Genomic DNA, 20795 nt, shown 5'->3' with positions numbered 1-20795 from the left:
TCACGCACACATGCGAAAGCTGAGATCGTTCCACTGCTCCACCTCCACCCAGCTCCTCTCGTTCACTGCCCCTAAACCTTGGCCCCCTGCAGTAACCAACATGCTCACATTAATGACCACCCACGATTCAAGATGCAAAGCGTTTATTGTCATCTGCACAGTAGAAGTGAGCTTTGAAATTCTCAGCAAAGACCTTAGCGGTATTGTCTCAGCAAAGATGAAATGTGTGGGAATACATAATTAGTCCTGCTTTCTCTTTCTCTTCCCGTTTCAACTGGAAGGGAAATTCTGATCTTCCCTCTACTATCTTCCACAACCACACACTTCCCCCCCTAATGGTCCTTTGACAATAAATATTTCTTACTAACTTCCGCATCTTAAAAAAAAATTATTTTTTTTTGTGTAGACGATTATAGATTGAAAGAAAATAATTAAATAGAACATTCACAATACAGACACTTCAGAAAAGTACCTTCATTTATACAGTCAAAAAAAATTGGGGGCTGAAGTGTTGGTGGATTTTTAAAAAATGAAAGTTTAAATTATAAACTTTCAGACACACCGGCAGCAAGGCTGCACTCTACACCTTTCTACAGGTAAAGGTTGATAAAAATACGGGAGCACTGCCACTGGATTCGGGGTAATGTAGTTCACGGCTGCTCATCCTCCGTGTCCAGCGGCAGGGTGGTTGCGGGTGCTGGCAGTTCGTTACACTGCAGGTAGAAGTACACCGCCTGTACCTGTCACACACACAGAGAGAGTGAGTGACGTGGTTCAGTGGTGGAAATGTGGCAAATTTCACCAGTCATTCAAAACAAAGGTTCCCTGACCTGCACCACCACCTCCTGGGAGATGTCCACCCGTGGACCGCTGTAGCCCAGTTTCGCCAGGGGAGGGTGCAGGAGAGTGGGGCCAAACACGGTGGCCAGATTCATTAGCGACATTTTATTCACTTCCTCTTTGTCCGCTACCCTGGTAGAGAGAGAGGGAGAGAGAGAAGACACTGAAATACACGGTCAGGCCTGTCCTAAATGCACCAGCCGTTCATCCAATGAAAGAGTGCAAACAGTATATCACTTCTGATATAGTTCACACTCTCATATCATGCAAAGTCTCGATTCCCTTTCTACAGATCTTCTGGTTAAAGTTACTGGGGACAACTTGTTTTAAAGTGGTAAGAGCTTTTTACTACATTTACACTTATAGCTACTCTGGGCCTAAAGAGTGAACTGACACAGCAATGTAGACCAATACTTTTACTTCTACTTAAGGAAAAAAACGAATTCTTCCCATCACTACATTTTTCAAATTTCAATTGAAGTGCAAAGCTCCAGACTCCACCATTCCACTCCAAAAGAAGAAAAAAAAGACACTTTCAGAAGTATGTACATGACCAATATGGAAAGTGAAATTTGACATCAAAACAATCCAAACTGGCAACAAGAAAGCAGAGTCTGGAATCCGGAATATTATGTTTCTTTACGAGGACGTGAGTGCGACGGACCGCTTGAGGTGATGAAGGAGGTAGAGGAGCGTGTTACGGTTGACTTCAGGACAAGCGTTCAGAATAGTCAGCATGGTGCCCAGTCTGCTGTCCATGTCAGGGATATCTGTCAGAAGAAATATCATTATTATATACAGTTTAAAACAAAAAATTATCAATTATAATTATCAGTTGTAATCCAGCTTGCCTAAGGCTTCCTTCACATTCCAGAAAAACTCTCTTGGAACGAGGGGGTCTGGCAGGTCGCGGAAGTAAAGCTTCAACGTCCCCGACACCACATTCACCTCCATGGACCTCATGGACCTCACAGCCTCATACAGATCTAACGAGGAGAGATGGGGATGAGCGGGAAGGTGGGAGGGGAAGGGGGAGAGAACGTCATGAACTCACCGGTGTTGAAGCTGTTCTTGAGGTTCTGGACGTCCGTGGTGGAAGCGGAGATCCTGTAGATCCCCACCTCAGCCATTCCCCTCCTCTCCACCTCCTCCACACAAGAACGTACGATGTGGGGCACCAGCACGCCCTCCTGCCTGTCAGAGATCACAGGTACAATCAACCCACACCGGCCATCTCAGAGACTTCATACCACTAAAAGGTATTTTTTCACCAAAAATGAAGAAAGAAGCACATTTATTTGCATTGCTCAAGCTTACTGATGCACACGGTATTTTCCTCAAAGCCGTCCAGAGCGTTGATGCAAATGAATACCACACAACCCACGTCCGGGGCAGTGGTGGCCTTGCGGGTAAGGAAACGTACCCGTAATCGGAAGGTTGGCGACTTGGTGTAATTTACTGAGTTAAAGCAATTTATCGACTTAAAGAACAATGAAGGGTTCGATTCTGCCATAGCATTGCTCATGCCACGCAGTCCCCACCCACACTGAACTCTCCGAATCAAATTAAAAAAATGCCCCTAATGAGCAAGTCAAATGCAACCGTGAATGAAAATAAGAAGAGCTATCGCATCGTGTATAGAAAAAAAACTGTAGACCAAAACTGAAGAGGCAGAACTATTGAATAACACACGTGAGGTTATGCAATAAACCAAAAAAATTGCAAATAAAGAAAAAAGTTTTCTGCAATGGCAGCATTTCACACTCTTGTCTTCCCTCCACCAGCTTAAGTTGGACAACGTGGACGGTTTCCGACAGCCCTGCAGGTTTACGCTGAATGCTTTCTTCTCATTCACTCTCAGCATCTCATCAAGCGGCCTTTGATGATGACAATAGCAAAGATGAACAAAGCAGCCATGAAGGTAAAAAGAGGCGACTTCACTTTATCCTGCTACAAATATGCTAAATGTGTTTCAAGCATTAGTCTGAATAACTGCTGTAGAGTAGGTAGTGACAGTGGATTTGCCATCATTTATATAATATACGTAATATGTTATAATTTAAAGATTTTTGAATACATATATATCGAACTCATTCTGGTTACTGAGAATCGAGAGCAAATCCTCAGGCCCACGTAGGAAACTGTGCGCGTGGTAATCAGAACACTAAATGTGTGGAATGTACTGTAAATAACGCATGTAGGACAATAGCAGACACGTGGTTTTAATGTTGTGGCTGTTTGCAACACAGAAAATAGTTGAAGATTTGCGATGGCAGCATTTCACACTCTCGTCAGGGAAACGCGTGGCACAGCACTCACATGCCAAATGAGAGCCTTTAAATATCCAGCGCATTTATTCCACTTCCCCTTTTACGCATCGCTCCAATCTTGCCACAGACGGTGTCTCTTCCGCTTTCAAGAAATCTTACAGAAACTCATAGTCCTGTCTGACGAAACTGGGCCACTTTCTTTTCCCAAAAGTTTCCTGTACGAAACGCACGTGAAAACGGTCCTCGCTCAGGAGTGACCGGCGTGTAGAAATACACCCGATGTGATCTAATGAAGGCCGAGAGGTCGGGACACTTCATCTACAGGCAAGGTCATTGCACTCACCGCGCCACCAGGCCGATGGGTACGCTGAAGACTGGCAGCTGCTGGGCGAGGGTGGCATTGGGGGGGTCCAGTGGGTGGGGCAGGTATCTGATGGACAGCGTGAGCTCCAGCTCGGCGGAGTTCAAGGTAAATCTCCGCCACTTTTTCGGGACGAGGTCCGGCTCCAACTGCAAAACACACGCACACTGATTTGAACGGGGGCTCCCGTGAACATTTACAACCTTCAGCAGACGCTCTCGTGCCGAGCGCTGTGTGATGGGGCGGTGGTGGCCTAGCGGTTAAGGAAGCGGCCCGGTAATCAGAAGGTTGCCGGTTCGAATCCCAATCCGCCAAGGTGCCACTGAGGTGCCACTGAGCAAAGCACCGTCCCCACACACTGCTCCCCGGGCGCCTGTCATGGCTGCCCACTCCCATGGCTCACCAAGGGTGAGTGGGCAAAGGTGGGGAGAGGACAAATTTCAGTGTGTGCACCTAGTGCTGTGCTGCTGTGTATCACAATGGCAATCACATCACTTTCAAATGTCCAAATTCTGCTCCTCACCTTCATGGAACACCTGCCCAGTGTCCAGTCCTCCGTGCCCCGGTCTGACTGGGCCACACACACCAGCATCAGATGCTGCGCTCCGTCCACCTGGAACGAGATTTCCTGCAACCACACGTGCAAACGTTGAACCCCTGATGGAGAGGCGCTCGATACGCATCGCGTGTTCGGAAAGGTCTGCCGCTCACCTGGTTCCACTGCGGTGTACTGGTGCTGACAGACGGGTGGGTCCTGGCTTTGTTATGGAAGAACTCAAAGCCATCGACTTCCACGGAGACCCAAACACCTGCATGTTCACACACACACACACACACACACACACACACACACACACACTGCTCAGAACACTTGCACCATAAAATGCACACACTTCCCTCTAAGGAGGAACGCATTGTGATCGTTTTGGAGATAAAATACCTGCTAGAACTTTATGCTTGTCTCGTCTAGTGTTGTGTTATGCTCTTGATCAACTGGTCCCTCACCGCTATTGATGCCATTTTCTGCTGGAACGTATGCGGCTGGCTACGCGATGGACGGATGGGAGAAATGGAGGGTCGTGTGCCTGGCTGCTCTTTTCGCAGAGGACATCGAAGACATCTACCTATTCGGAACCATGATTACAGGACTCCTGCTGACTGAACTAGGCACTGGCTTTTCAAAGACTGAAGCAAACGAAGTCAGCCGCTCAAAGCCGCGCCAGGCTGTCCGGATTGATTGATGGAGTGGACAGAGCCGTGGGCACTGATCGCAATCTGGAGAGGCTCAGGGCTTTGCGTAGAAATAAGGACGGAGGCGAAGAGGGACTTTAGAAACTCAAACAATCCTATCATATCTGCATCGGACTCCCCCTGACTCAAACATCTCTCCCCCGGAGGGCGAGATCTCTCCGTCCAAGGACACCTGATACATTTACATTTACGGCATTTATCAGACGCCCTTATCCAGAGCGACTTACAACCAGTAGTTACAGGGGAGCAACCTGGAGCAATTTAGGGTTAAGTGTCTTGCTCAGGGACACAATGGTAGTAAGCGGGATTTGAACCCGGGTCTTCTGGTTCATAGGCGAGTGTGTTACCCACTAGGCTACTACCACCCACCCATAGGCGAGTGTGTTACCCACTAGGCTGATACACACACATACACACCTTCACTTTTTATGCTGTAAAGTGTAGTGACAATGTAGTACTCCCTATTGTAGTTTTTTTTTAATTCCCCTCCTCTCTCCTCATCTAATCAACCTTTTTCTCCGTTCCTGCTGATCCAGGTCACGGCTTGTGTGGTCGACCGGGACGGGGCTTCATATTCTGTGTCATCAACGTTTTTGTGTGCGTTGCTCAACTGAACCTGCTAAAATTGCCCCTCAAATAGTGAATTAGTGAATTAGTACGAGAGTTTGTACAAATTAATTCACGACTGATTTGAAATGCATTTTTCTGTATTCGCTTGTTATTGTTCTGTCTCTCACGGTTCAAATAAAGCTACCGCTGAAATTATCAACCGACCACTTCTTTGTAAGAGGACAAGCGTACAAAATGAGATAGGGATCAAATGATTATTAGCCCCAACGTGTGTGTTGGCGTGTCGACTCACATGCAGGATGCTGTAGACCACAGGCGGAGTGAATAACAACGCTGAGGGTACCACACAGCGCTTGGTCGCCTTTTTCTGTGCGAAAGGGCAGACAGGGATCTCAGTGTATCGGGTTCCTTTCTGTGTACCTGAATATACGTGGTGTTTTTGTTCATTTTATACACAAAAGTGAATAACTGCATTTAAGCCATTAACTGTGAATATTCGGTCATATACCCATTATGCCATAGACCTTCTATCTGCTGGTAAACTGCACACGAACATCAACCAGACTCTTTTGTCCCTATTAAACAATTAGACATTTCATGTCTGATACGTGTGCTGGAATATGAATATGTACATTCAGAATTCATATTCTTATAGTTAAAAATACTGCATGTTAAAAAATGTTTTGTTAGTTTAATGCTTTAAATTTCCTATTAATTTGATTATTTATTTCTGTGTAAAACAGAGGTGGCTCAAAGACTAAGAATTTCATTACCGGTAACAATGTTGAATTTCTATCTGTATGTGACAATAAACATTTGTGTTCAGTGCACCCACATCTACGATATTGCTCAATATATTTTGTATTGAGATCCAAGGAATGCTGAGTTGGACCTGCAGTGGTAATAACATGCTTGAAAGACAAATTCTGCAATATATCTGAACAAGATGAAGTCAGAGGGAAACAGTAGGACACGTTTGTTGAGGCGCAGAACACAGGTTCTGCTCCGGTTCTCTCCTGAGCTCACTTGGGAGCACCAAGCTGTTTAGCGACTCACGTCGGCGGCGAAAGAGATTTAGCAACCGAAGAAACAGAGACTGTACGCTAACAGTGCTACCAAAAGTACTGCCAAAGTACTGCTAATTACAACTGTACATTTCTATCCTACCAATAGCCAGTGCGTCTTACCGGGCTGTAGGCTGTGGAGGTGAGGATTCTGGGTCATTCTGAGTTTCATACAGGAGTTTGTCAGGGTAAGAAGGTCTGTGGGAACTGGCTCAGCATCTACGATACACGCGATACAATAAGGATTATTTCTGAAAGACTTTAATCTTGATGCCGACTTTGATCGACTGATTCTAAATTCTTATTCTCATTTGTCTGCATGTTTTTAATGGAGGGCAACAGCAATCTGACACAAGCAAGCCTGAACCAGACAGCAAATTGGATATCAAACCCAAAACGAACGCACAATAAATCTAATGTGCAAAGGTTTCTGAAGTGGGTAGGACACTCACGCTCCTTTATCAGCCTGCCCATCACCTCTCTCCATTCCTCCAGCTCGTACAGGGTTGACATTAGAAGGGTGTAAATCTGGGGAAGATGTCGAGTGAGAGGGGTCCAGTGTAAAAAAATACTGTCTGAGAACTTAAATATATCCGTCAAGCATCCGGACTGACCGAAACAGGCCTTCCACATCAGGCGAGCTTCCCGCTGCCATTCCTACGTACAACCTCCGTCCATCAATACAACACGGCAAAGGGGAAAGGAGGTAAGTAAACAGTGAGGAATTACAGGGGCAAACACCCGGAAAGAACAAGTGTCAGCAGTAAAAATTAACACGTTGTATTGGTGGACAGAGGTTGTACGTAGGAATGGCGGTGGGAAACTGATGTGGAAACATTGAATAAATCTCTTCATCAGTAGTCCTATGCTGAATGTTGGCGGAATTATTAGCAGTGTCAGATTTCATGACGTCAGATTTTATTCCATATATTCAGACTTTCATTCCATATATTCAAGTTTCATTCCATATATTCAGTTCCCTGTCATTATATTTATACACACACCAATCAGCCATAAAATTAGGACTAGGTAGTGAATAGGATACTTCAGACAGCAAGAGATGAAAGTGTTGGAATCAGAAAAAATGGCAAGTGTAAGGATTCGAATAGCATAGCATCTCCAAAAGTCCAGTTCTTGTGGGATGTTCCTGCTTTGCAGAGGTCAGATTCTACTAAAAGTGGTCTTAGGGAGGAAAAATGGTGAACAAGTGGCATAGCCAAGGCTGATCCATTTATAGGCACAGTATACTGTGTTTTTCTGTATATACTGATTTTTTTTTTTACAGTATATTAACCGCTGTGAGTGTGTGAACATGCGTTTTTGGGTTGAGCGTTCTTGTGCTTGTCTGTGTGGTTTTTGTTCATATATTTGCATCTGTGCTTGTACAGTGTGTGTAAGGTGTGAATATTTGAGTGTGTAAACGTGTATTAGTGTTTACATACTTTTCCACTGAGGCTGTGGAGCTCTAGCTGCAGCCTGGGTGAGTATGTCAGCAGCCAAAGCTCACATTCCTGCAGCTTCTTGAGAATCCGGTCCAGAGTGCGAGAGTACACACCTTTACTCTGTCAGACAAAAACACACACATACATGACTTCAAAATGATCTCCCCCTGACGAATATACACCACATACACATCACACGTTAGAAGCTGGTGGCCTATGAACTATGATATATGAAGGTGAAAGTGAAGTGTCCTCCGCTTTTAACCCTTGTGAGCAGTGGGCAGCCATGACAAGTGCCCGGGGAGCACTGCATGGCACCTCAGAGGTACCTTCAGAAGTTTCCTTGCCCACTAGGCCACCTCTGTCCACGTAAAATAACTCAAGAACTTCAGAAGGCGTGGTTTAGAGGCAGGCCTGTGGGAAAAAAAGCACATTGCATTGAAGCAAATGAAAGTAACGCTGCATTCGCACCTTCTGGTGTTGGTAGTCTTGTCGAAGATGGTACATCTTGGTCCTGGTGTTAGTGATGCGTTGCTGAAGCTCTGCTGGCTGCTCGAGTGGCATAGCCCAGTGCAGCTTCAGGCCAGCCAATGGCACGTGCCAGTTATACCGGTACTGAGCGTGTTTTCTGCATACATACACAAAGCAGAAGTTCTTGACCGTATGATTTTGCGACATAAAATTTGAAGTTATTTTGTTCATGCCACAAATCCCATTGTTGACATTTACAGTTTTTCTTAGTCGCTTTGGTGCGTTTCTCAGATCAGAATTAAAATTCTCATAACTATTAGTTCAACCTCCACAACATTTAGTCATTTGTGCACATCATCATAGCAATTTATCCTTTCTCTGAAAAAACTGCAAATGATTTTGGACATGTAACAGTTGCTTTCATACATTTCTCTGCTGTTTTTTGACATTTCCATTTGCTTATGTCATGTCAGTCAAAATTAATTATACTTATGGATGCTGAATAGTCGTTCTCAATAAAACTAATAGTCTCACTTTTATTGCTTGAGTCATTACACACAAAATTGTTGAACTAGTTATCAAATGTCAAATATTAGTCATCTGTCAAGCAAATTCTATACCTTTCTTTATCATTTTTTCCTGGAAATGTCTCCTAAATTGAACAATTGATCTCAGGTGAATTTCAGCTGTCACTCATGAGGAGGTGTGTGAAATTTTAGCTGTAACCAATAACAAAAAACTTGTTCACTGTCAATCATGGATGAATCCTGTGAATCCTCAATTGGCAAGCATATATGAACTGAGCAGGAGCTAGTGTCTTTTTCTACACTTCTGTGACACAAAATGGAATGTCAGCATCGTGGAAGAGGGGTGAGGATGCAGGGAGGAAGGGGAAGGGGAAGAGGGAGAAGAGGCAGATATAGGCAAATTCCTAATGAAATTAGGGCTACAATTGTGGACCATGTTGTCAATCACAGCCTCACCAGGAGGCTGGTCGAAGGGTGCAACCCAATATTTGAAGAACTACTGTCAGTTCAATCATTCAAACATTCCGTAGGGAAAACAGGTGTGCATACAGTATGCACTCATACAGTGTACCATCTCATACATATCTCATGTTACTGTACTGTATTTGTAATTTTACTCCGCACCACATAGGATTAAAAGACAACCTCGCAGAGGTGGAAGAGGGCCCCTTTTTACCCCACAGCAAGAGGAAGCCATTTGTGCAATGGTCATTGCAAACAATGCAATAAAGTTGAGAGAAATACAAAGTGCTGTCATAGAGAATAACACGGTATTTGGCTATATTGAATCTGTTTCATTTCTCAAAAAAAATGAAATCCGCATGAAGCAATTGCATAAAGTGCCATTTGAACGAAACAGTGAAAGGGTGAAGGAGATCCGTCACCAGTATGTGCAGGTAAAGCAGGTCTTCTATGTTCAGCACTGTAAACTGCTTTACAGTACTTTGTAGTTTCATGCAGTACACTAGCAATTCTACAAAACATACTCTACAATGTGTTTTACCAAATGCATGCATTACTGTTTGTTACTGTACACAGGACAATTGTGAAATTGCATTTTTGTCTCTCTCTAAAGCATGTACTGGAGCTGGAAGCCAGGGAACCACTGCACACATTCATATATGTTGATGAGGCAGGTTTCAATCTGGCCAAAGGCAGAAGGCGTGGAAGAAATCGCATTGGACAGAGAGCAACCACTGAAGTCCCTGGTCAGCACGGAGGGAATATTACCATGTGTGCAGCCATCTCAGACAACAGCGTCCTCACCCATATCCCCCTTCTTGGTCCATACAATACCAAACATCTCCTGACATTTTTGGACACTCTTTACAGGGACCTAGTCCCTGAGAATGAGAGGGGTGGATGAGAGGGGTCTGGGATAATGTCCGTTTTCACCACTCCCATCTGGTCAGAGAGTGGTTTGCAGCACATGAAAGAATGCTGGTTGAATATCTCCCTCCATATTCCCCATTCCTTAATCCAATAGAGGAGTTTTTCTCTGCCTGGAGGTGGAAAGTTTATGACCGGCATCCACATGAACAAATGGCCCTGCTAGCAGCCATGGATGCAGCATGTGACCACATCACAGCAGAGTCCTGCAGAGGATGGATTCGCCACTCCAGGAGATACTTTCCTCGCTGCATTGCGAGGGATAACATGCGTTGTGATGTAGATGAAAATATGTGGCCAGACAGACAGGAACGTCTGGATGTGCCAGAATGATTTACTGTACCTGTATGTTACAGTACTGTACAATACTGTATGTACTGTTACATGTACTGTATATTGTTCACATTTGTGCACAGCTCTACCAAAAGGGTGATTTTATGTTTACATGTATTCTACAGTAAACAAGTGACTGTAGCATATTTTTCTTTTGCACAATGCTGTGGAATTACAAACACTTCTATACAGCAAAAATGTAAAACGTACGTATTCAGTGTCTCAGTTACTCCCAAAACTCCCATAACATCTACAGTAACTTTACTGCACATTTCAAATGGCTGTACAAGTAGGGCATAGTGCTGTCTTGAGCATTTTCAGGTGTCACCAAATATTTTTGCAATGGAAAACATATATTATAAACTGTCATAGTGAAAACATGACAAGGCCATTTGACTATCTTGTTCATAAAGATGGTGTCAAGACTTTTCATTTTGATGGCACTGACAGTTTCATTGACATGAATACTTGCTTTTGAGGAATGGATTATCAATTTTGAGCATGTGACGTGCTTTTGCAGGCTATCCACTAGGTTTTGCAGTTTGCACTAATTGTTTTGAGAAATGCACTAACTGCTGTGCAAATGTTAATAGTGTTCTAAGAAACGCACCAAAGCGACTGAGAAAAACTGTAAAAACCTGTGACAACACAGAGCACTAATCCAAAAACATACACTAGTCTACATGATACCCCTAGTCCAATACTATTTAGGTTGGCCTCAGGCAGCGCTAAACGGCTTCTGACATGGACTTCACCAAAAACCCTGAAGTGGGACCTCTTTACCAGAACTGCGAAGTGGGACCACCATAGATTAACACAGGCATATCCTCACACTGTTGGCATTTTCTTTTTGCTTTTTGTTGCCATTATCCATTTGCTTTTTGGAGGTCGTCCATAGCATCTCAGCGGTGGCTGTTTTCGCTCAGAACGTTTTATGTGATGGCAATGGCAGCTGTGAGACCATAGCAGAGTTGCTAACAAGAATATTTTTGTGCACCTCCTAGTTCTCCAGCTGTGGTTGGCACTCACCCTGCACTCTTCAGTTTGGTGCACAGCAGCAGGTCTGTGTAGAGGAACAGGTGTCGCAATCCCGGCCCCCCGTCACACGCACACGCCAGAAAACCGTCGCGCATCAACTGCCGCGTCTACGACAAACAGTTACTGCAGTTATTCATCCCAACGGTTAAAGCCGTAGACACTTCCTGTTTGATTGTGACAGGAGAAATATATATGTGTGTAGGTATGCGTGTATGAACCTGGCCTCCTTATCAGGTATAATTGTTCATTAACATTTACACTTAACATGTATGGCATTTACCAGACGCCCCTTATCCAGAGCGCCTTACAATCAGTAGTTACAGGGACAGTCCCCCCCTGGAGACACTCAGAGTTAATTGTCTTGCTCAGGGACACGATGGAAGTAAGTGGGGTTTGAACCTGTGACTGTGGGTTACTGGTTTATAGGCACCCTAATTTCAGTTAAATTGCTTGTTGACACCAATAATGAATCAGGAATGGCAGCAACCCAATGCATTCAGGCATCTAGACAAGAAAGGGATTTTTATTGACTTTGTACACCGCATGGTTGTTGGTGCCAGGCCGGCAAAATATAAAGTGAAGTGATTGTTACATGTGATACACAGCAGCACAGCACACAGTGCACACAGTGAAATTTGTCCTCTGCATTTATCCCATAACCCTGAGTGAGCAGTGGGCAGCCATGACAGGCGCCCGGGGAGCAGTGTGTGGGGACGGTGCTTTTCTCAGTGGCACCTCAGTGGCAGAGCGGGATTCGAACCGGCAACCTTCTGATTACAGGGCCGTTTCCTTAACCACTGCCCCAATACACCAGGATTTCCAAACCGGTACTAGTGTGAACATAATAAAATGGCCAGTGAGTGTACATGCTAATAAGAAGGATTGTTGATGGAAAGGATGGCTCTCGCTGCCAAGATTAAGATCCTGTCCTAACATAGTCCTACAACTAATCCAACACTGGGCGCTAGGCAACTAGCCAAAATGATAGTGATTACTAACCATGCCTTTGCTGAGAGTGACAGCTTTCTTGCAGTGAGACGTGTCATTGAGGCCTGATAAGAAGTTACTGGAGATGCGTAGGGCCTCCTGCAGAGGACTGCGGTCTGAGTGGTCAGGTGGGGTGTTTTTCAGCAGGTCCTGAGAGAACAGAGAGCCATAAATTCACTTAAGCTTTCTGTAATCTAAAAGGTCTCAGTTTCTAAAACGAACCCTGATCTGAGACTAGATACTTCTCTTAAAGGGGCAGAACCGATGGGGCTCAAGAAGGGTTTTAGCACTTCTAGTTATAAACACTGCTGTATACTGAATTGCTGTCCGTTCTTCTAGGCTGGTTTAGTCAAACTCCAGTTCAATCCATCTTTATGGAATCTTACATGCAACACCAGCGTGGTCTTGGTCACACGGTCCAAGGGCTTATAGAGTAGAGCTGAAGAGTGAACATAAAGAGTGGTGAATGTAGGTCTTGAACCCCCACCCTGTCTGGTGTACAGCGCTCTTACAATTTCATGTCAGAGAGGCTTCGTTAGAACACTTTACCTTCAAAAGTGTACCTGGTCTTAAAGTTGTCCAAACCCTTGCAAGACTTCATGCTCTTGAAGAGAGGGAAACATGAGGCAGCGTGGGAAAAAGGGAGGCCGAAGGAACATGAGCTTTTGTATGTATCGTACCTCTGCCAGTGTCCTAAAGCGCAGGTCCGACTGAGAGCACCTCCGCACAGTCTCCACGGCGCTCTCGTAGTTGTCGATAAACCCCCGATACACCGCCAGCTGGCTGACCTGCACGCCAACACGGCTCTCATCATTACCAGGGGCCATCATGTAGACTGCTTCAAGCAAGAGAGAAGAAGAAGAAGAAGAAGAAGAAAACAAACTCACGATCTTGAGAAAGAGATCACCCACACACAGCTGACTGCTCCCATGGTCCAGCTGAATGGTGTGATCTTCTTCTAGTGCCATGACCATCTCCAGTCTGGCCTTGAGGCCCTTGCAGAAGTCCTGGTGCAGGTCCAGCAGCTCAGGTACCTGGTAGAAGAGCGTCTGGACGTCCTGGCTGGACAGAACTGGTTGGGACGTCCCGGCTGAGGCTTTCAGTGCTTTCATGGGCTGCAGAGAATTGAGTAGAGTATGCGTGACATTTAACACAGACCTACTCATTTGATCTCGTTTGACAAGGCACAATTTCCCCATTGCCATCAGAGGAAAGGGAAGCGATAGCGGTGAAAGGAGAAGTTGGTCCACAAGCTGAGAACTACCGTATCGCCTTCTAATTATTGATGTGTGCTCGGCCTGAAATAGCACTCAAACTACTCACATACAGACACACTCACACATGCCCACCCACATATTTGAATATTTTCACACAAACACTCACATGTGTGAAGGCTTGGCTATGGCTAGGTTCTCACATATCTACAATAACTGATGAGAAATGTCCAAGGCTGATACATTCTTTTTATTCATTTATTTTTATATAGCAGGATGTGTTGGGTTGTGAGTTTGGGTTAAACAGTATGTGTGTATTTGGGGGGTTTGGGGATGACTGTATGTCAAAAGACCTCACCATCAGCAGTGTTTCCAGTTCATTCAAATAAAGCTCTTCACAGGTCAGGATTTCCTTCAGGACCATCAACCGTTTCTCCATGTTCTCAGGGGTCTTCTCCACCTGAACCAAAAACCAATCGAACTACTAGTGACCAGACTAGCAATGCAAAGATCCATGAAGAGAACATCCCAGGAAGAGGAACATCATAGGTGAACCATTGCATCCATTTGGTCCATCACCATCTTACCTTTTCGCTGCTCTTACTTTTGTTCTTTCCACTTTCTGCTGTGACAATGCAAATTTCCCACTTGAGGGACTTTTAAAGGTTTATCTTATCTTAAATGACGAAACGCTGATCGCTCACCGGTGTGTCTGAAATATCCAAAGCCCGCATTTGCAGGGGGCTCTGGGAAAATCTGTCTGCCTCCTCCACAAAAACATCCTCCAGAAGATCTGATCCCTCAATGTCATCACTCACATCTTCAACTGTGATGGGCAAACAAGCTCAGAATTGCTCACATTTCAGCAGTCTAAATTTGGACGCTTTTTGAATGCCTTGTGGCAAATTCTGACACTTTCCTAACTATGTAAAAAAAAAATTTCACCAAACACATCAGTCTTATGAATGTAGGAACGCACCTGCCACTCTTTCTTGGTGCAGATAGTCCAATGCCTCCTCGTACAGGTCCATAGCTCTGGAGGTCAGACAGAGACGCCCGGTCCGGGGTGAGCTACACAAATACCACTTTAATTGGTAATTCTCTTTTGCAGTCTCTCTCTCCCTCTCTCTCACTCTTTCTATTGTGGTAGTTTCCTGTTTCTGTTCTGTCACTGTTGTCACACTTTTTTTTGTTTCTTCTCATGTATGAAAACTGAAGGTCTGCTGCCACCATCTGGTGAAAGAGCACATCACCCTGCTCTCCAAGGTGAAACCATGTGTCAGGATTGCCTGCAGCTGGCCTCCACACCTGACTTTAATCCTGACGCCCCATAAATGCCGGAAGTTTCCGCCCGTTCGGGGTCGCTGGCATTTTCGTGAACTCTATGCACAAACTTGACCTTGTTTAGTTTTATGTGTTTTGAGTTCTGGCAATCGCCACACGCCTACGGGTTTGTTTCAGTTCGTTATTTAAGTTAAATCGTTTTCGGCCACCGCGCCGCTGTTTATTTGTATTTCTTTATTGTTTGTTATAATAGAACCCCCTTCCCAACATGTCAGACCTCTGCGCTTCCTTCCCCCGTAAGTCCGTAGTCGTGACAGAATGCCAGCGACCCCCCCAAAAGCGCAGAGGTGGAAAGCAGAGGAGAAGAAACGCCGCGAAGGACGCAGCCCGGCGCGGCGAACGCGGACGCCAGGGGAGAGACGCGCCGCCCGTTCTGGTGGAGCGTTTTCTCCCCGAGAAGCCGTGGTACGCGGCGCCGCGTGATGACGTCACCCCCGGGAAACTCCGCGAAACCCGGAAGCGACAACGTCGGCGGGTGAGTGGGCGGAGCGAGGACGTTGGCGTCGGCAGCAGCGAGGAAGTGACGTGGGCAGCGAGCTCAGAAGATGCGACCCCCACGATCTTCGGCATGTCGAGCCAAGAACTCTGCGCTCTGCTGGCAAGGCTCCCTGTGGACTGGGACGACACGGACGACGACGAGAGCACAGGAGACGAGAGTTGGGCTCCGCCCATCGCACCAGTCTGCGATCGTCAACAGGTGCGTGGGGACCCACGTCACTTCCAGGGGGGTGAGAAGCGGCAACAACAACGGCGGCGTTCCTCCAGCGAGGAGGTGGGCAGCCTCCAGCCCGAATGGCCCGAGTACTGCCCATGGGAGCTTATCGCGCCATGGGTCCAGGATGTCCGCAGGGTGGACGACCCTTGGAGTCACCGGTGGGAGGACACGGATGACGAAAGCGATGATGACGTGGATTTTCGGTGGGCGGTCGGTGCCGGGATGGCTCCGCCCAGCGTGCGCGTCCGAGATCATCGCGGCGTCCGTGATGACCCATGTGACTTCCGGGGGTACGAGGTTGACACGGACGACGACCAGGATGACGCCGTTTGGGCAGTCGGTGCCGGGATGGCTCCGCCCATCGCGCCCATCCAGGAGCGTCACGAGGTCCGTGGAGACCCACGTCCCTCCCAGCAGTGTGAGGAAAGCTGGTGGAAGAGGGCGACGGGAGGTCGCCAGCCAGCAACTGCGCTGCCGGGACTGCCTCGCAGGGAATCCTCCATTCCTGCTCCAGTCGCCGACCCGCCTTCCCTCTGCCCGGACGTTCCCCAGCAAAATGGCAGCGCAGCACCAGCGTCCACACCTGCTGGAGAAGACGTCCACCCCCCTCCACACCACACACCTACCACCATCTCCAGCGACGTGCCCAGCCCCGTGTGGGACCGCCCAATTGTCCCGGGACCCTTCAGTGGGGCAGCAGACACAGACGAGATCACTACCATCCTCACGTGTCTGACTGGATCAGCATGGGGCTGGAGCACAACCCTCTGGCAGCAGGGAGAGACAGACAGGAGTTTTCGGGACTTCCAACAGAGACTGAGGGCGGAGTTTGATCGGCCTGAGCCAGGGATCGAACTCTGCCCCTCCACCACATCCAGTGCCAGTCAGGATCCGGGGCAAGAAGACCCAGCACTGGTGGGCGACGAGAAGGTCGCTCCTCCCGAGATCCTGGCTGTGCCCCCTGAGGAGGTCCCGGAGAGCCCAGAGAGGGAGCCAGACGACCCTCTCTTCTGTCTGTCTCTGTGTGTGTGTGTCTGTGTGGCATATGTGTCCGTATGTCGCCCCCACTTCCCCTCTTTGTGTCCACCAGATGGCGACCCAGCCGCGGAGCCGAACCCCAGGGAGGAGGTTCCTGACCTGAATGTGCTGGTCCAAGGCGAGGTGGACAAGCCCCAAGGTACCCCTAAGTCCAGCCGGGGGGGGTGCTCCCCCAAAGAATTTTTTGGGGGGGTGCAGTTCAGGTTGGGGACTCCTCCTGAGGGGAGGGGAGGTGGGGAAGCGATGGAGCTGGGTCCACCGGTAGCCAGTGAGGAGGGCGGGCCAGGCATGGGCCTGCGTCTGCCTCCAGAGGGGTGGAGCGCCATAGAGCCCCCGGGTAGGCATGAGGACCCAGCTGGGACAGGCAGGAAGAGGGCCTGCTTGTCCCAACGGACGCAGAAGGGGCTAGCCGGATGGTCTGGCAATGCCCCCCCCTTGGCACCAGGGCCGGGCAGCGAGAGGGGCTGCATAGTCCCAGAAGGCACCAGCCTGGGGTGCCTGGAACAGTCGCCGGAGGCTCTGGGACAATCTCCCTGCGCGGTGCAGGGGGTGACACAAGATGTGTCAGAGGGGACATGTGGAGACAGGGCCCACACGTACCCAGATGGATCGGCCCTGATTATTGTGTGCAGGTACGGGAGTCCGGGGCCGCCATGCGGGACCACGCCGGGGAGCCAGGCCGAGGGTCCGGGGCCGCCATGCGGGACCACGCCGGGGAGCCAGGCCGAGGGTCCGGGGCCGCCATGCGGGACCACGCCGGGGAGCCAGGCCGAGGGTCCGGGGCCGCCATGCGGGACCACGCCGGGGAGCCAGGCCGAGGGTCCGGGGCCGCCAAGCGGGACCACGCCGGGGAGCCAGGCCGAGGGTCCGGGGCCGCCAAGCGGGACCACGCCGGAGAGCCAGGCCGAGGGTCCGGGGCCGTCAAGCGGGACCACGCCGGAGAGCCAGGCCGAGGGTCCGGGGCCGTCAAGCGGGACCACGCCGGGGAGCCAGGCCGAGGGTCCGGGGCCGCCAAGCGGGACCACGCCGGGGAGCCAGGCCGAGGGTCCGGGGCCGCCAAGCGGGACCACGCCGGGGAGCCAGGCCGAGGGTCCGGGGCCGCCAAGCGGGACCACGCCGGAGAGCCAGGCCGAGGGTCCGGGGGCCGCCAAGCGGGACCCACGCCGGGGAGCCAGGCCGAGGGTCCGGGGCCGCCAAGCGGGACCACGCCGGGGAGCCAGGCCGAGGGTCCGGGGCCGCCAAGCGGGACCACGCCGGGGAGCCAGGCCGAGGGTCCGGGGCCGCCAAGCGGGACCACGCCGGGGAGCCAGCCCGAGGGTCCGGGGCCGCCACGCCGGACCACGCCGGGGAGCCAGCCCGAGGGTCCGGGGCCGCCACGCCTGACCACGCCGGGGAGCCAGGCCGAGGGACCGGGGCCGCCACGCCTGACCACGCCGGGGAGCCAGGCCGAGGGACCGGGCCGCCACGCCTGACCACGCCGGGGAGCCAGGCCGAGGGACCGGGGCCGCCACGCCTGACCACGCCGGGGAGCCAGGCCGAGGGACCGGGGCCGCCACGCCTGACCACGCCGGGGAGCCAGGCCGAGGGACCGGGGCCGCCACGCCTGACCACGCCGGGGAGCCAGCCCGAGGGACCGGGGCCGCCACGCCTGACCACGCCGGGGAGCCAGCCCGAGGGACCGGGGCCGCCACGCCTGACCACGCCGGGGAGCCAGCCCGAGGGACCGGGTCCTCCAAGGGGAGGATACAGCAGGGCAGGAGCCCTGTGGTTGCCGCCGTCCACCCCGCCGCCTCCACTGATGGTACTGTTGGGGCTCCGAGGACGTAGCCCTTGGAGGGGGGGCTCTGTCAGGATTGCCTGCAGCTGGCCTCCACACCTGACTTTAATCCTGACGCCCCATAAATGCCGGAAGTTTCCGCCCGTTCGGGGTCGCTGGCATTTTCGTGAACTCTATGCACAAACTTGACCTTGTTTAGTTTTATGTGTTTTGAGTTCTGGCAATCGCCACACGCCTACGGGTTTGTTTCAGTTCGTTATTTAAGTTAAATCGTTTTCGGCCACCGCGCCGCTGTTTATTTGTATTTCTTTATTGTTTGTATTAATAAAACCCCCTTCCCAGCATGTCAAACCTCTGCGCTTCCTTCCCCCGTAAGTCCGTAGACGTGACACCATGACTGTTCCTGTATAACGTCATATCACTAAAGCACATGAGATATGATAACCAGTAACACCATGTGACTGCATAATTCTGAATTAGTCTGAAATGGTGTGTTTCACTCATGGCTTGTGCACGCCAGATAATCTTCCCCTCCGTATAGCTACAAACAGCATCGTTATCATGAAGCTCTTGATATTCATTAAAGTCCTCTACCTCAGGACTATGTACCACTTCTGAGTACATGATCTCCTGTCTGTAGACCACAGTCTTATGGACCCTCAGTCTTGGCTCCTGTCCTCCACATATCTGCTCCTGGTAGGTCTTCTTCAGTTCATCCAGCTGGAAGGAGAAAAAAAAGTTTCCGTAGCGAGAGCTGCCCAGGAATACAGGAGAGGTGGTGAACTGTTGAAGAAACGACTGTTGAGCTTCTCTCTGCTCTGGGTTTCTGTTGGGGAACAGGGTCTCCAGGTAACGCTCCTGTGCCGCATCGATCTCCTCTTGTCCAATCTGAAGTCCCCACCACACAAGTCCCTCGTTGCCGGATAACGTGGTGCCGGATAACGTGGAACTAAATTAAAATCAGCCCGTCTGTTTCGTTCTGTATCTTCATGGTCATTTTCACATTGTTTTTCTAAGTAATTATTTTGGTGTATTTCCTGCAGAGTTTGTAGATTTACATGTTCACTTTGAACAACATTCTCAGTTGTCCTTCTAATATTTATCCTCTGTAGAAAATGGAAATACAAGATTGATTATATCAACTCAGTGTTTAATTATGTCATCTTGAAGCAGAGAGAGGTTTTCATACCTGTCCCATCGTTCAGGTCCTCCTCAGTCTGATCTTTCTCTTCTATTCTGTCTGTCTGAATGCTGACACAGTGCTTTTGCGTGGACAGGAATTTTGGTTACACCAATTTCAAATTCAAATTCGAATTTGAAATTGAAATTGAATTTGAAATGAGTGTAACTAAAATTACTGTCCACACAAAAGCACAATCACTTCACTTTCACTTCACATCTCTATATGTTATCTCTATCTCATTTAGAGCTCCACAGTTGTGGAACACAGTCTCAGTGTTTGAATCTAAACTGAAAACACATCTGTTCACTCTGGCCTTCTGTTAAAGTCCCAGACACAGTGTCATTTACAAAGTCCACTTAATTACACAGTCATTAGGTCAAACACAGACAGTGTTAAATCCACCTTAGTTAGGCCATCATAGTTAGGCCACTGTTGCACAAATATACACAGACTACTGGGAGACTCCAGTGAAGAGACCAGCAGATAAATCCTGGTTCCTGGCAACTGCTAAACAAGGGTCACCACAGCCACCACCACCACCGTAACAACTAAAGCTTCAGGGATCTTCAAATGGACCAGCAGCATCATCATGGACACGTAATGTACACCATGACACTGGACTAAAACCTACTCTGCACTGTCCAGCACCTCCAAACATGGACAGATGCTCTTTATTACACTTTGGACTTCTCCACCTCTACAACTGTAGGACTTTTTCTCTTATTGGACAAATCATCACAAACACCAACTGCTAGCTCACTCTGTCCTGGAAGGGGGTCCCTCTCTGTACCACTCCTTCCCAAGGCTTCTTCCCTTCTTTTTTTCTCTCTCCTAGAGTTCTTTTTTTGTGGAGTTTTTCTTGTGCAGAAGGGTGACGTGTGGGGGGTGTCAACTGTAGGGCCTGTCAAAGCCCATTGAGACATACTGTATGTGATTTTGGGCTATATAAGAAATAAATGTTGCTGTTGTTGTTTCCGTGTG

General features: G+C 48.8%; 1 protein-coding gene across 5 annotated transcripts; it reads right to left on the bottom strand.

The window, feature by feature from the left end:
- Positions 1 to 126: 126 nt before the first annotated feature.
- Positions 127 to 19242, bottom strand: LOC114800418 (breakpoint cluster region protein). 5 transcript variants are annotated; one of them, XM_028997781.1, is made up of 23 exons: positions 19226 to 19242; positions 14737 to 14792; positions 14462 to 14583; positions 14116 to 14217; positions 13431 to 13658; positions 13224 to 13331; positions 13093 to 13147; positions 12930 to 12982; positions 12556 to 12693; positions 11548 to 11663; positions 8270 to 8426; positions 7799 to 7918; positions 6809 to 6884; positions 6480 to 6575; positions 5585 to 5659; positions 4183 to 4280; positions 3995 to 4099; positions 3454 to 3620; positions 1895 to 2034; positions 1692 to 1826; positions 1484 to 1610; positions 831 to 972; positions 609 to 740 (listed from the first exon to the last, which is right to left on the bottom strand). In XM_028997781.1, the coding sequence occupies exons 2-23, from the start codon at positions 14786 to 14788 to the stop codon at positions 651 to 653; spliced, it is 2502 nt and encodes an 833-aa protein (XP_028853614.1). In that variant the 5' UTR covers positions 14789 to 14792; positions 19226 to 19242; the 3' UTR covers positions 609 to 650. The 5 variants fall into 5 exon arrangements, 4 of the variants coding, with proteins under 4 accessions (XP_028853624.1, XP_028853614.1, XP_028853605.1 ...); XM_028997772.1 differs by lacking the exon at positions 19226 to 19242 and adding an exon at positions 14891 to 15006; XM_028997791.1 differs by lacking the exon at positions 19226 to 19242 and having other exon boundaries at positions 127 to 740; positions 14737 to 14884.
- Between the last annotated feature and the right edge of the window lie 1553 nt (positions 19243 to 20795).

This window comes from Denticeps clupeoides, chromosome 1 (genome assembly GCF_900700375.1).
Source record: "Denticeps clupeoides chromosome 1, fDenClu1.1, whole genome shotgun sequence".
Classification (NCBI taxonomy): Eukaryota; Metazoa; Chordata; class Actinopteri; order Clupeiformes; family Denticipitidae; genus Denticeps; species Denticeps clupeoides.
This window is presented reverse-complemented; position numbering and strand designations above follow the sequence as displayed.

Excerpts from the sequence above, each read along its gene's own strand:
- LOC114800418 (XM_028997781.1), bottom strand. The coding sequence starts at position 14,788 with ATGGACCTGTACGAGGAGGCATTGGACTATCTGCACCAAGAAAGAGTG. Across the intron at positions 5,660-6,479 it reads CCTCCACAGCCTACAGCCCG|AAAAAGGCGACCAAGCGCTG; the intron begins GTAAGACGCACT and ends CCTTTCGCACAG. Across the intron at positions 3,621-3,994 it reads TGGGCAGGTGTTCCATGAAG|TTGGAGCCGGACCTCGTCCC; the intron begins GTGAGGAGCAGA and ends TGTGTTTTGCAG.